At 50.1% G+C, this 14649-nt stretch overlaps 3 protein-coding genes across 8 annotated transcripts in view; 1 reads left to right on the top strand and 2 right to left on the bottom strand.

Annotated features, from left to right (window-relative positions):
- The window catches only part of Il11ra (interleukin 11 receptor subunit alpha), a 10271-nt gene extending 357 nt beyond the window's left edge, over positions 1-9914 (top strand). The window contains exons 2-15 of one of the 5 annotated variants that reach the window (XM_023715940.1): positions 247-332; positions 578-646; positions 2773-2872; positions 3153-3213; positions 3983-4139; positions 4287-4401; positions 4547-4576; positions 4656-4819; positions 5749-5912; positions 7267-7408; positions 7707-7811; positions 7921-8017; positions 8438-8520; positions 9482-9914. In XM_023715940.1, coding sequence (XP_023571708.1) covers positions 247-332; positions 578-646; positions 2773-2872; positions 3153-3213; positions 3983-4139; positions 4287-4401; positions 4547-4576; positions 4656-4819; positions 5749-5912; positions 7267-7408; positions 7707-7811; positions 7921-8017; positions 8438-8520; positions 9482-9498 — 1390 coding nt within the window. In that variant the 3' untranslated portion in view covers positions 9499-9914. Of the gene's footprint in view, positions 1-246; positions 333-577; positions 647-1484; positions 1592-2772; positions 2873-3152; positions 3214-3982; positions 4176-4286; positions 4402-4546; positions 4577-4655; positions 4820-5748; positions 5913-7266; positions 7409-7706; positions 7812-7920; positions 8018-8437; positions 8521-9481 lie in introns of those variants that run through there. The other 4 variants (XM_023715939.1, XM_023715941.1, XM_023715942.1 and 1 more) reach the window with 4 other exon arrangements.
- Positions 9915-9935: 21 nt separating this feature from the next.
- Ccl27 (C-C motif chemokine ligand 27) lies at positions 9936-13730 on the bottom strand. The gene is made up of 4 exons (XM_012514914.2): positions 13684-13730; positions 10689-10829; positions 10282-10414; positions 9936-10093 (listed from the first exon to the last, which is right to left on the bottom strand). Exons 2-4 carry the CDS (start codon positions 10822-10824, stop codon positions 9973-9975), a joined length of 390 nt encoding a protein of 129 aa, XP_012370368.2. The 5' UTR covers positions 10825-10829; positions 13684-13730; the 3' UTR covers positions 9936-9972.
- Positions 10327-14415, bottom strand: LOC111816961. 2 transcript variants are annotated; one of them, XR_002821265.1, is made up of 5 exons: positions 14320-14415; positions 13966-14033; positions 13684-13743; positions 13295-13560; positions 10327-10414 (listed from the first exon to the last, which is right to left on the bottom strand). XR_002821265.1 is itself a non-coding variant. In XM_023715945.1 (4 exons), exons 2-4 carry the CDS (start codon positions 14010-14012, stop codon positions 13404-13406), a joined length of 264 nt encoding a protein of 87 aa, XP_023571713.1. In that variant the 5' UTR covers positions 14013-14033; positions 14320-14415; the 3' UTR covers positions 10742-13403. The 2 variants fall into 2 exon arrangements, 1 of the variants encoding a protein (XP_023571713.1); XM_023715945.1 differs by lacking the exon at positions 10327-10414 and having other exon boundaries at positions 10742-13560.
- Between the last annotated feature and the right edge of the window lie 234 nt (positions 14416-14649).

Below are 14649 nucleotides of genomic sequence, written 5' to 3'. Positions count from 1 at the left end.
AGACAGACAGACAGACAGACAGACAGAGACAGAGGGGGAGAGAGAGACAGACAGACAGAGAGCCAGAGAGAGTGAGAGGTTTACAGTTGTGTCTGTCAGTGTGCGAGTGGCTCTCTCTGCCAATGTATGATTTCAGCAGTAACTGAGCAAGAGAGACTTGTGACTGTGTCCTGTGCCCTAATGTAGACTGAGTGGGAGTGTAGCTGTTTGTATATTGATAACCAATGTCCCCAACCTTTTACTTAGCTGCACTGTGGATAGACCTGTCCTCAACACCCATGGCTTGCCCTTCTTTTGCCCAAGAGTTCATGAGGGCTGGAGGTGTAGTCAGTGTGTGTGTGTGTGTGTGTGTAAGAGAGAGAGAGAGAGAGAGAGAGAGAGAGAGAGAGAGAGAGGCCAGAAAAGTGAAGGTCTGCTGCTCCTTATTTGCAGTTTCTCCTCTCTGACTCAGTTTCCTTGTATTTCTCTTTCTCTCCCTATGGCTGTCTTCCTGGGGATATGTCTCCAAGTCTCTCCACAATTTTATCTTTCAAGTATCTTCATATCTGTCTTCTTTTGTCTTTGTTTTTTGAAACAGGGTTTTGCTATGTAGCCCAGCCTGGTCTTGAACTCGCTGCAATCCTTCTGCCTCAACCTAGGATTACAGGTGTGTACCAGTGTCCTATGCCTGACAACCTCTACCCTGTTTGGCCACATGGGATTCCTTAACAGTGAGGAGATACTGATCTGCCATCGCAGATGAGGAGGCATTTGCCTTTAAGGAGTGATGTGACCCCCATACCCTGGAGGGATCAGACTGTCTGTGTGTGTGACTGTGACTGAGTATACAGTTATGTACAAATATATCTGAGTCAAGGTGAGGGTGTCTGAGTGTTTCTGTGTAACTGTATCTGAGAGTATTAGTCTAGGGGTAAGTGTCGGTTTTGTGTACCTGGCACCGAGGGACCAAAGGCATTTCCTGGTGCTGGGGCTCAAAGGGGTGGAAGGGGAGGTAAGAAATGGCCGGAACTTCCAGGGGAGGGGTGACCAGACTCTGGCTTTTTCTAGTATTAGCCAACCTGGGGCTTCTCTGAACCCTAGAAACAGGCAGCTGGGCCCTGTGGCATTTGTTGGGGAGTAAAAAAGTAGGGGCACAAATTTGTATATTTTCTTTGTTTTATTGTGTCCATGTGGTCAGTGGAGTGTCCTTTTGTTAACTGTACCTAGTGAGTCCATGTGTGAATGTGGCTCTATGAAAACACAAGAAATTTCTGACAGGAATGTAAGCATAAGCAACGCTTTTCTCCCTCTTGCTGGCCCTGACTTATCTGTGGCTTTCTTTCTGTCCTAAGCCTCTTTCCTTCCCAGGGCCTCGGGTGGTAAGGGAGGAGAAAGAAGGAGGGAAAGAGGGGAAGGAGAAGGAAGGCCGAGGGGGGCCTGGTTAAGGGTGGCTGAGCTCCAAGGCCCAAAGGGGGTGGGGCTGAGAAGGCAAGAAGAGGATGGTTCTAGGGTCCCAGAACTGAGTGGGGCAGAAGCTTGGTGCTGAAGCTGGTGGGAAGAAGTGGCAGGAAGCCTTGGAAACCATGGACACTCAGCCACTCGGATCAACAAGGTAGGGTGGGGCTGAACCATGTAATGTGACTGGGGAGCCAGGGTGAGGCAGCAAGACCAAGATAGACATGTGGACCAGTGGAGACCGCTGCTCTGGTCTAGGTCCACTCTGGAGGGGGCTGTGCTCTTCCTCTTCTGGCATTTTCACTCACACTCACTTCATTTGCTTCTGCTCCACTGCTTTCCTCCTGTATACCTAATCCAGCTCCTTACCTCACCTTCCCTTATCTGCTTCTCAGACTTTTGAGTTCCCATGGCTCCTAGCCCAGCCTTTTTCTTACTGAGCCCCTGTCACTTCCTGGTCCTGGTCACTGAGTGATCTCTTCTCTTGCTGCTGTGGCCCTCACACCAGGCCTGAGTTCCTGCAGGCTCCTGGCTTTCTTCTCCTCTCCGCCACTCTGTCTCCATCTCCATCTGTTGGCTCCTTGCCCAGCCCCAGCCTCTAGCAGCAGCCAGGGCATCTGGATCTGCTTAACTCTGTAGCCCCAGTCTGCACCCTAGCCCCATCCAGCTCTACAGGCAGATTTTAAGCCAGGCACAGTTGAGTGGGCCAAGTAGCCAGTGCAAGGAAGGAGCCAGGCCCAGGCCAGAGGCATGGCAGCCAAAGCAGACTAGGCCTCATGGTGGGATTATAGGGTGGGTTCAGACCCACCATGGTGATTCTCCACTCATGTGCTATGGTTTGCCCAAGGTTAGTCTGAGGTGGTGATTAGCTGTGGACAGGTGGGAGTGAATGCCAGAATTCCCAGCAGCCAGATTGGAAGGGTTAATGGGAGTGGCTGAGCCAGTGCCAGCCCTTGGTGCCAGGGGTGGGCGCCAAGGGCAGTGGAGGGGGATGGTTGCTGGCACTGTTTGTTGCCTCCGGCTTTTGTTCTGGGCCCTAAGCCCAGGACTGAGATGGAGGGTGTGGAGTGTGTGTGTGTGCATTTGTGTTTGTGCTTGTGTATGCCTGCGCACATAAACATGTGTACAACACTAAATATATTTGGGAAAGGGGGCCTCTGGTCCATCCCCTAATAATTTCTGATAGTGTTATTCCACTCAATGCCTCGTTGTTTTTCGTAGGACCCCCAGTTTTGGAGCAGGGGAGCAAGGCTTTAGCCTTTTATCTCAGGGATAGAGGACCACTGACCTTGCCTCTCTCCCCATAGCGGACCCCTGACCCAGCCTCTCTCCCCACAGATGAACAGCAGCTGTTCAGGGCTGAGCAGGGTCCTGCTGGCTGTAGCTATAGCCCTGGTTTCTGCCTGCTCCCCCTGCCCCCAGGCCTGGGGCCCCCCAGGTGAGAAGAACAAACACTATGTGATCTCCAGCTCTGACCTGGGATTCACCACAATTACTGTGGCCCCTTCTCATGCCTAATTGCAGTCCCTCTTTCCTCTTAATCCCTGACAACCTGGTCTTTCTTTTAACCTGTCTTCTGATCTGTCTCCAGATTATAATCTGATGCTTTTACCCAGTAACACTGCCTGGGGTTTAATAGTCTGCTCCTCATCCTGTCATTGTTGCAAAGTGGAGGTGGGGGTAAAGAAAGAGCCTTACCTCAGAAGTGCCCTCCACAGGGGTCCAATATGGGCAGCCTGGCAGGCCAGTGATGCTGTGTTGCCCAGGAGTGAGTGCTGGGTAAGTGCCTCAACCTACTTTTTGACACTGCTTATCCTCATTTGCCCTCCTGCCCTTGCCCCTTCTGACTGTAATCCTTGCATTTAGCCTCACCCACTAACCATCCCTGTTCAACACAGTATCCAACTAGTATGCATCAAGCCCCTGTTAAGTGCCTGGCCTTGGTATTTACCTCTTACTGGGGAAGACGGACAATTAACAAACATGAATCTTGATAGACAGTAATGCTTGGAGTGCAGAAAATCCTAGGTTCTGTTGAAGAGCATGGTTACTTTTTATTCACAATCAAGGAGGTCTCTCTGAGGAGGTGACATTAAAGCTGCTTTCTGGAGGTCAAAGATGCAGGCATGCACAAATTTGTAACTATAAATGCCCTGATGTGGGAATGGACTGAGTACTTCTCTGTGTCTTCCTTTCTTCCCTTTCTCCTTCTCTCCTGCTTCCACTTTCTCCTTTGATAAGGTTTTGCTATATAGTACAGGCTGAGCCCAAGGTGGCGTTAAAAGTCACAATCTTCCTGCCTCAGCCTCCTGAGTGTGCTGAGATTACAGGAGTGAGTCAAGTACTTCTGGGAAACAGAAACTAGAGCAACGTGGACAGAATGCACTAGGGGAGGGGAAGATGGGAGCTGATGAAGGACAAGAAGGGCTAGATTGAAGGATCTTTGTAAGCTAGTGAAGAGAACTGAGATTTTATTTCAAGTGCAGTTAGAAGGCTAGGGAAAACAGTGGCATGGTCTGACTTATACTTTAAATCTTCTCTCTGTCAGTCATTACCTCATCTCACCTCCAGGACCCCTGTGTATTGGTTTCGGGACAAGGAGCCAACACTGCTGCAGGGACCTGACTCTGGGCTGGGGCATGAACTGGTCCTGGCCCAGGCAGACTTTACAGATGAGGGCACCTACCTCTGCCATACCCCGGATGGTCAACTTGGAGGCACAGTGACCCTGAAGCTGGGCTGTGAGTTCAATGATAAGATAAGGGGTTCCTGAGAGAATCTGGGACTTGAGTAGGCCCTCTGGGATGGGAGGGGAGTGCAGCTCAGTCTCCAGCTGCACTCTCTGCTGCTAGCTCCCCCAGAGCGTCCTGTGGTCTCCTGCCAAGCATCTGATTATGAGAACATCTCCTGCACTTGGAGTCCCAGCCAAGTCAGTGGTTTACCCACCCACTATGTTGCCTCTTACAGGTGTGTGCATGATTGGGTATGTGTACCTTTGCATTGGGTGTGCCCACACGATGAGGACACTGGAGGCAGGAGGGGGGATCCTGCCTTGGAAAGGGCACAGGGCTCTCTTCTCTGTCCTGACCTCAGATGGTCCCTTCCTCTCTAGGAAGAAGTTGCCAGGAACTGGTGACCAGAGGTAGGACTTGAGGGAGAGGTTCCAACTTGTGTCCCATGACAGGTATTTCCAAATCCCAGGATTAAATCCTTCCTCCTAGGGTGACTCTATCTACAGGACAACCATGCCCACAGGACCTCCTAAGGGCTGCACGCTGTGTTATCTATTGGGCAGAGTTCTGGAGCCAGTACCGGATTAATGTGACTGAGGTGAACCCATTGGGGGCCAGCAGTCGTGTGCTGGATGTGAGCTTGCAGCACATCTGTGAGTATCTACTTCTAGGCCCTACCTTGGACCCCAGACAGTCTCAGCACTACCCCTGCTCAGCTCCCAAGTGTGTCCCTGCTCCCAGTGTAGCCTCCACACAGTGTAGACTCATTCAAAGGGATGGGAGACTAGAGACTACTGTCCTTATGCTCTGGCCCTTCTCAGTTACCTAGCCTGAGGGCTGACTCCCTGCTTTTAGGGCCTGTGCTCTCTCTAGGGAGCTGTATCTCCTGCTGGACACTCCTTCCTCTTGATCTGTGTGTGGGAAGGAGGAACTAAACTTGGGCGGAGTGGGCTGGAGTGGCCCATGCCTTTAATCTGAGCTATTTGGGAAGCTAAAGCAGGAGGATCATAAGTTCCAGTTTGGAAAATTTAGCAGGACCCTGCTAAATAAAATAAAAATGAAAAGGGAATAAAACAAGAAGGGTGGGAGCTGGGTTTGATGGCACATACTTGTAATCCTAGCACTTGGGAGGCTGAGGTAGGAGGATCTCCATGAATTTGAGGCTAACCTGGGCTACATAATAGTTCAAGGCCAGCCTGAACTCTACAGTGAGATCCTATCTTTAAAAAAAGACAGCCTCTGAATGGAGAGATTAGTGATGGAGATTGCTTAGCATGTGTGAGGCAGCATGGGTTTAGTCCCAATACCACAAAACAAGCAAAGCACCTCAGCTGGAATTTGGGCCAATTTGCCCCTTCCCCCTGAAAAAAAGGTCTTTTATGTGTGCAGCATTTAAAAACTACTCTGAGATCTCAGCTTATTTTGTAAAGATGACAGAGCCTAATAGATGATCAAGTTTAGGATTTCCCACGCTGCATGGAAGCACCTGGCTAAGGGGGCCTTTCAGTACATGCCTTGGGAAATGGCGAGGAAGGGCTGGGTAACAGTTGCCACCCCTGACTTTGTATCTGGCTGCCCTCAGTGCGCCCTGACCCACCAGAGGGCCTGCGAGTGGAGTCAGTTCCTGGTTACCCAAGACGCCTGCATGCCAGCTGGACATACCCTTCCTCCTGGCCTCAACAACCACACTTCCTGCTCAAGTTCCGACTGCAGTACCGTCCTTCACAGCATCCGGCCTGGTCCACGGTATGGTTTTACAACCTCAGGCTATGGGTCCTTTTTTTGGTTTTATGAGCCTGGGTGTTCTGCATAGCTTCCAAGCACTGGTGACCTATTCAGAGTGCTTCCTGTACAAGCACTGGGTTGGGTGCTGGGTTGCAGTGCTGTTCTATGGGGCTATAATGATGTAAACTCATCCTCAGGAAGACAGAGTGCCCCTGAAAAAAAATTTTTTTTTTCTAGAAAAAGGAGTGCCTTTCTCCCACATACACATCCTCTTACACAGTCATACCCAGCTGAGGAGAGCAGTGAATTCCCACCTCTGGAGATGTCAACAATTGGCTGGCCTTGAGTTTGGAGCAACAGCAGCAGCAGATCATAAGCCACACTTAGTGCTGTCTCCCAGGCACAGTGTCACATATTTTGTCTGCATTATCTTGTTCAGGTGTATTCACCCATATTTTACAAATGAAGAAACAGGCACAAAGTTCACCTAGTAGGTGGTTTATTTGTTTTTGGTTTTTGTCTTTCTGAGGCAGGGTTTTGCTATATAATTCATGCTGACCATGAACTCACAGTAATCCTGCCTCAGCCTCCCAAGTGCTGGCATTACAGGTGTGCACCACCATACCCAGATACCCCTCCTTTTTTTGTTTCTTTTTTGTCTCTTTGGTAAGTAGTTTGGCAAAGAGTTGAGCCCAAACAGACTGATGCCACAGCTCCTCCAAGTAATCACACTACTATATAGTCACTTTTGTTGTTGATGAGATGCTGTACCTGGCTTAAAGAGAAGAAGTTCATTTAGGGTCATAGTTTCACAAGTTTTGGTTCATGGTTGACAGGCTTCAAGGCAGAAACGGCCTGGCCAAGAGGCACAGCAGAGGAGAGCTGCCTGTGTTGTGACGGCCAGGGAGCAGAGAGAAGGGAGGAGCTGGAGTGGGAGGGAAGATACACCTTTCTAGGCCAGTCTTCCAGTGACCCATCTCTTCTGACCAGGCCTCACCTCATGACAACAAGTTAGCCACAGTGCCCCATGATCCAGCCACCTTCCACACACAAGAGGCTTCTGGAGGATACCTTAGATCTAAACTATAGCAGCTGCACTACTTAGGAGGCTGAGGCAGGAGGATCTGAATGAATCTGAGGCCAGCCTTAACTCCATAGTTGAGACATTGTCTACAAGCAAACAAAAACAAACAACCATCTTCTGAGCACTAGGTATAGATCCTACCACACCAGCTACCCAGTCATAAGGCTTAGACTTTCCACCATGCTGAGGGGCGATGACACTGGGAAGAAGGGGAACTCTTTGCAGACTTTGTGGGTGGGCTCTGTGCTTACACCCTGATAATGCACCAAGAGACCATCCTGTCACTCCTAGGTGGAGCCCATTGGCTTGGAGGAGGTGATCACAGATGCCGTGGCTGGGCTGCCTCATGCAGTGCGGGTCAGTGCCAGGGACTTTCTGGATGCAGGCACCTGGAGCGCCTGGAGTGTAGAGGTGTGGGGAACTCCAAGCACTGGTAAGAAAGAAGCCAAAGAAAAGAACAGAGACCTCGCCTTAAGCATCTAACACCTAGATCATTTTGCTGACGGCAGTCATGTGGCACATGCCCCGCACTGCTCTTCCAGGCCTCAACCTTGGTGGCCTATAGTCGTGCCCTGGCCTCATCCCTGCCTGCTTTACTTCTATAAGCCACATTACCCAAATGCCTGTAGTCTTTCAGGCTCCATCTCCGCAAGACCCCTCCGTCCAGCTCAGGCTCCTGCCCCAACCCCTTCTGTGAATGGACTATTCTTAGGTCTCACCTCCCCCATCAGGGTCCCTAACAAATGAGATTCCTGATGCGGGCAAGCTTCACACACAGCTGGCGGACAGCACAGGTCCTCCAAGGCCTTCTTTGCAGCCAGACCCGTGGCCACTGGGTGAGCTTGGGAAGATGGGAGAGGCTCTAGTGGACAGGCTGTCTCTGGAGAGAGAAGGGGGCACGGAGTACATCAGGCTCACCCTCTCAGTGGTATGTGACTGTCTCAGATCATAGGGACCCTCTGGAGCAGATGGTTGTGCTAGTGTCTTTGGGAATCTTCTCTTTCCTGGGACTGGCAGCTGGGGCGCTTGCACTGGGGTTTTGGTAAGTGACTGTCCTTGGTCCCTCAGTCTCGGATCCTCACAGAATCCACATCCATCCCATCCCTCATGATTTCCCACTAACTTTCCAGTAACCTCTCTGATTCTGAACTCTCCCCGTCCTGATCCCTCATACCCCACTTTTATGCTGATCCCTCTCTTGACCCTTTACTAATAAAAATGCTCTTAGAACCAAATGTGTAGCTATACACCTGTGATTCCAGCACTCTTGAGAGGCTGAAGCAGGAAGGTCACAACTTTTAGCCCAGCCTGGGCAGTGTAGTGACATAGTGAGACTGTCTGAAAATTAGAAGTTAAAAAAAGGAGCTGGGGATAAAGCTTAGTGTGATGTTTTTGGACTCAATGTAAGACTGTATGTAACCCCCTATGTTGCTGGGGGTACAGTTGTCTTTTTATGCCATAGGCTAAGGCTGAGATGGGGCGGGAAGGATGCACACCAAAAGCCTGGTTTCCTGGCCTCAATGATTCCAGTCGACAAGCTTCCAGGTGAGTAGCTGTTAGAGTTGGTGATGTATGCCATCATTTTGAGATTGTCTGGCTTAAAAGCCAGATGCCTTCATAAATTTTTTATTTTTATTTATTTATTTATTTATTTTTTTGGCGGTACTGGGGATTGAACTCATGACCTTGAACTTGCCAGGCAAGCACTTATTCTACTGAGCTATCTCCCCAACCCCATAAATTTTTTAGATGTTGGGAATCTGAGTTGGATTTCCTCATTCTTATGTCTCTGCTGGGGCCCTACACCTCTCATTCTTTAGTCCCTAGTCTTCTCCTTTTTCTCTCAGGTTACGGAGAGAAAAGAGTACTGGGGATTTTGGATAGAATCTTTTCTCATTTTCAGGGCATTAAGATTCAGAGCTGATCTAGGTGTCGTAGCACATACTTGTAGTCCCACTTGTAGTCCCAGTACTTGTTTTGTTGTTGTTTGAGATATGGTCTCATTGTGCTGGGCTGGTCTTGAACTCATTAGCCCAGATTGACCTTGAACTCACAGTGATTCTCCTGTCTCAACTTCCCAAGTGCTGGGATTATTAGACCAGTGTTTGTTCCCCTAGCTCTCCATCCCTTAGCAGTATTCAGAATGGATCCCAAGGAGTTGTATGCTCGGCAAGTGTACTACGACTGAGCTATATCCCCAGCTTTTTGAAGCAGGCCTTGCTAAATTGCCCATGCTAGTCTTGAACTTGTGATCCCCTTATCTCAGCCTCCTGAGTAGCTGGGAGTACAGATGTCCACCACTGCACCTTGCTTAAACTTCATGCCTGATACACCTAAGCCAAGAGTTGTATCTGCTTCCTCATCTTAGTATTCTGGGGTTCCCTCAAAGTTGGGTTCTTTAATTCTTCTCAGAGTGTTGGACTCAGAACTGGGTTCCCCCCTTCATTTTCAAGATGTGAGTCAAAACTTAGTTCTGTCTCTCACCATTTGCCTCCTGTTCTCGTAGGTACTCCAGACCTATAGAAGACCCACAAGACCTTCAGCTGATTCCACCTGTAACTCTGTTTTGCTGGTGTGGATGGATGGACAGATACAACCAGGCAGGGCAACCGATCCCTGTGGATGGGAGTTCTCAGCTGGAAGTTCTGTGGAGCCCATTTCTTTGAGACTGTATTTCAAACTTGCCAGCTGGAAAGTATATGGACCTCTGACTTCATCTGAGAGCTGAAGTCCACCTGAAGGATGTTTATACATGTGTATGTCTGTGTCTATGTGTGACTGTGTCTGTAAGGTATAGAACATGTGTTCTTTGCATATATGTATGTGTGTAGGTGTCTGGGGAGTATGTGTGAGTCCTTGGCTCTTGGCCTTGCCTCTTGCAGGTGCTGTGAAGATGCAAAATAAAGAGAACTAGGAAGTTCTTAGAGATCATACTCTGAGATTATGTCTAATGATGCTTTATTATTTTGGGTGTTGGAAGCTCCAGACTATTTCTCCTTACAGCCCCGGATTCAGGATGGGCAGAGTCCCCTGGAGTCTTTTCCCTTGGCGCTCAAACCACCGAGTCAGGCTGCGATTCTGGGGATGGATGCAGACACTGCGTCGAGCCAGGTGAAGCCTGGGAAGGGAAAGGTCCAAAGCTATGCCCACACCTCAAAGAGAACATTAAGGTCCAGGGGTTGGGGGAAGGGACAGATGAAAGTTGGAGCCAGCATCAGAATTAGAAGTTGGAACTGGGGTTGGGATTAACACCAGGGGTTGGGACTGAGGTCAGAGTTACATATTGAAAGTGGGGTCAGAGCTCACACAAAAGCTTGGAGGTGACAGTCCTCATCAGCCACTTGCAGCTCTACTCGGATGACCTTCCTCAATATCTTGTTTGGGAGTGGCTGTCTGTAGAGCTGAGTACAGCAGGTGGTGCCGGATGGCAGTAGCAGTGCTACAGGACAACAGAGCCATATGTTCACAGGGGTCCAGCCCAGAATTGCTCTATCAGAGAGCTCAAAGTTTAAATTTCCTGAGCTCTTTTCATCTGATTCATCTAGACCCCCAGCCTTTGTTTTGTTTCTTGAGACCATGTCTCAAGGTGCAGTTCAGGTTGGCCATGAGCTCACTATGTAGCCTAGGTTGGCCTTAAGCTCAGTTATCCTCCTGCCTTAGGCACCCAAGTACTGGGATTACAGGCATGTGCAAGACATCCCCCAGGTACTTACCTGCTCCAGGGTCTGGGCTCAGGAGTAATAGCAGCAGCATGAGGATGCTGATGGGTGAGGCAAATTCCTTCATGCTTCTCAGCTGAGATGCTTGCTTCTCTCTGCTCCTTCTCCCATACCTTTTATCTGTGTGCATTTTACCTGGGGCATCAGTGAGTCAGAGACAGGTGGAGATGTACTGCTTATCTTGTGACATTCCTGAGCTTCAATTCCTGGCCTGTTGCCATGGACCACTTCTTGTAGGACTATCATTTCTAATGGGCTCTTAAGCCCTCATCAGAGAAGCAGGCGAGAGGGTAGTACATGATGTGGGTGCTGAAGGTACAGTAATAACTAGAGATCCTCAGTAACATCTAATAATAGATGTTTAAACTCATATTCCCATAGCCATATATTCAGTCATATGAATAAAACCTCAGTCACATTCATGATTGGGCTATTGCAGATAAAAAAAAAAAAAAAAAAGCATACAGCACACAAATTTTGACACGAGTTGCATATGGGGTGGAAACAGGCCAGGCCAGGACTAACTTGCCTTCATGCCCTGGCCTGCTTGTCTTTCAGGAGAAATTGTTGGGAATGGGTCCCTAAACAAGTTCTTTTGGCTGAAGGGAGGTCTTTGCTGGGACCAGCTACAGAGAAGCTAGAAGAAGGTGACTTTCCATTAGTCTTGTGGGTCCCCTGGAGATGGTGAAGTAGGGAAAGATAAGGTGAGGTCTGTGAAAGGAGATACAAGCTCTTTGGTGCCAGATGGCTGATGTCAAATTTGGTGGAAGGCACAAGAAATCTTACCTTCTTGTTTTTTTGCCTAGCTCTGTTCCAGGAACAGAAGTTTGTTAGCAAGGGCCTGGAGTCTCTACATTCAGTCCCTGGCTTGTTAGAGATATCAGACTTTAGAATAAGTTATGTTGCTTTTGTTTTAAATTCCAGCCTCCTTTCATTATAGGACTGGACAAATTACACCCCTCCCCATTCCAGTAATACCCATTTCCAGTCTTGATACCTTCTGCATCCATCCTCCAGCTATAGTTCCAACTTGACCTCCTTCCTATCCCAATCTCATACCCAGATCTCCCTTCTTCCTCATGTCCAAATGCAACATTTGTGTCCCTCCTCATCCAGCTGTTTCTGGAAAGTCAGAAACTACCTAGGATGGGGCGGGCTAGGCAAATGTTCTAGATCAGTGGCCTAGGCTCCTTGCAGAGTGTTCCATTCCTGGCTGGAGATTGTAATCTTCAAGTCTTGCTCTGTATTTGAAACACAAACCAAGTCATACATCAATAACCTAGGCCTTTTCTAAATGTTGCAGGGGTGTCTTCAGTCTTCTGCTCTGGGGTCAGTTACTCTGTATATGGCCTAAGTTTTCTCTCCCTTCTCTCGGTGGCCAGGGTGCTTCCACATTTAGGAGGGGTTTCAGCTCCCATAGTAGGGACTAGTCACCTTCCAGGCTGAAAACCTGGGTCTCTCCTCCTCCTTTGGAAGGTCCCTCTCTGGAATTATCCCAGGGATCTTCAAGTCTTCGACAGTATCCTGGTAAGCTGTGGGCCCAGGGTTGGATATAATATTCCACATTTGAAAAAGTAGACAAACAGGTAAAAAGATGGGACTTTCTTGAAAGTGACCACAGAGATCATTCATTTAGAATTCTTGGTACCACAGGCCTTAGGATTGCTCTTCCACTCCCAATATGAACATATCCTCCAGAGCTTGAGTGTGTCTACTAAGAATATTCCAAGGAGATCTAGGATCCATCATCTTGTCACAGACCTTGTCCATTAGCTGGTTGCTTGTCACATACTTTGTAGTCTTTCCTGGACTTGTCAGTCCAGAGACCTTTGGAAGGTAGAAAACAAATCTCTCCTCTTTAGTTTCTCCAAAAATAAGGTCAAGTCTTCCCTAGCCACAGTCTGTTGTGGCAAGAGCAGCCCCAGGCTCAAAGTCAACATTGGCTCCAGCCAGAAACTGGGCTGTCTCTGTAATTTAATTCCCCAAGCCAGCTTTAACTGAAAGCAGGCACACATAGCAGTCCCTGACTCTCATCACTTTAGGAGTCAGTGAGTCTCTGGCTGATTAGCTGACATGACAAAAAGGGCTGGCAAGAAGCAGTACTCTTCTAGAGAAGGAGCAAAAATGTCACAGTTGGCTGAGGGCAAATACATCTAAAATTGGGATCAGACTGGAGAAAGCAGCTTGGGATATTAACTGTAGGAAAAGCCCCAACCCACAGTGCTCTTCAGACACAGGATATGGGAGGCCGGTTCTGGGAATTTTCCCCTCTTTTCAATGATGGTCTACATCCTACAACTTGGCTTAGTGTTTTAGATTTACTCTGAAGAAGGTAATATTCTTCAGATACTTGTCAAAGTCTTGGATAGGAGGAAGGTGGTGAAGGAGTGACAGGGGTGTAGAGCATACAAATGTGAGGATAAAGTATACAGGGAGATCAGACCAGGATTATTAGTTTGTCTCCATGTAGGTTATTAACAATCACTGGAGTGTTAGGAGGGCAGAAGGCAGGGAGGCAGTCATTGATAGCCACAGGAAGCCTGACATTGATGAGAGGCTCTTAAGAATGTCAGGAGTCCTGACTTGGAAGGGCATCCTACCAGGGAGAGAGGCCCTCAGAGTAGGGAAGCAGCAGGTGTGAAGAGGGACTCCCAGGTAGAATGGCGGCAGAGGCGGCACAGTGAGGAAGGCAGTACTGTGGGCTTGGCTTTAAATCTTTAATGCACCAGCTGGCTGGACAGCAGTGGCGGGTGTGCGGCAGAGGAGGCCACGACCCGCGCGCTGGGGCCCAGGGCCCAGGCCGCTGGACAGACAGCTCATCAGGCCCCGCAGAGGCTCCAGCTTCTGCTCCCTGGGATGCGCTGAGCTGTAAGGCGACCCGGCACTGGCATGAGGCAGGGAAGGGGTGCCTAGATTTCCCCGATCAGTCTTCCGAAACTGAGCCTCCTCCACGCCCCAATCTGGCCCGCAGGGTCGCAGCCCCCCTCACCTCCTGTCCCTGCGCCACATTCGCAGCCAGGGGAAAAAGTAGAAACAGCCCCAGTAGATCCTGCAAGAGAGAGGCAGAGCAGCCCCGGGCGGCCGGGCGGGGCGGGGCTGACCTACAGACCCCGCCCCGACACCGCCCCTCGACGGCTCCGCCCCGCTCCGCAGAGGCGGTCTATTCCTAGCCCACGCCCCTGAGGGCCCCGCCCCTCTTCCCCGAGGGTGCGCGCCCTCCCCCACCCTGAGCGTCCCGAGTCCACCTCCGCAGAAGCCCGCCTCCACTCACTCCTCCTCCGACTCCAGCGCCACCTCGTATCTCCTCAGTCCCGGCATGTCCTGGGTTCCGACTGTCTCCTGGGGAGCGGCATGGTTGGACCAAATATTCCCTAGCCCCGGGTCCCCTTCTCCGGCCTTCCCAGGTCAGGTCTAGGTATCAGGTAATCTGAGGCAGGTCCCCCCCACCCCCCTCCCCGAAGTCAATCCACTAGGGAGGGGGTGGGATTGAAGATTTGGGAAGCATTACAAATCAAGGCTTTTCGGGGGTCGGGGATGTGTAGAGGGGCCAGGCCAAGAGTTTGGTAGTCAAGGAGCAGGGAGATTTGGGGCTCTGGGTGAAGATTTGCAGGGGCTGGGGGGTCACCTGAAGGGGGGCTGAGGGGTTGGCGCCGCCTAAACTCCCGCCCTCTCTGGCTCCTCCCCGGAAACGGGCAGTTGCTATTACGTCACAGGGAGGCCTCACGTACTAGGGGTGGGGCTTGCCTATCACCCGGAAGAGGCGGAGTCAGCCTCTCCAGGGGGAGGGGTCAAAATGTCATCAAAAAGGCGGAGCCAATGCCTTTCAGGATTTATTAAATCGGGAGGGCACAGGACCCTCTTTTATAGGGATGGAACAGATTTTGGCGCTACATCCTGGGAGGCTGAGGCCTGAGCGCCAGGCAGTAATAAAAGAGCTCTGGGACTCTGCCCAGTG

This window comes from Octodon degus, unplaced genomic scaffold, assembly GCF_000260255.1.
Source record: "Octodon degus isolate 3935 unplaced genomic scaffold, OctDeg1.0 scaffold00045, whole genome shotgun sequence".
Lineage (NCBI taxonomy): Eukaryota > Metazoa > Chordata > Mammalia > Rodentia > Octodontidae > Octodon > Octodon degus.
Note: the sequence above shows the minus strand (reverse complement) of the source record. Positions and strands in the feature narration are given on the sequence as shown.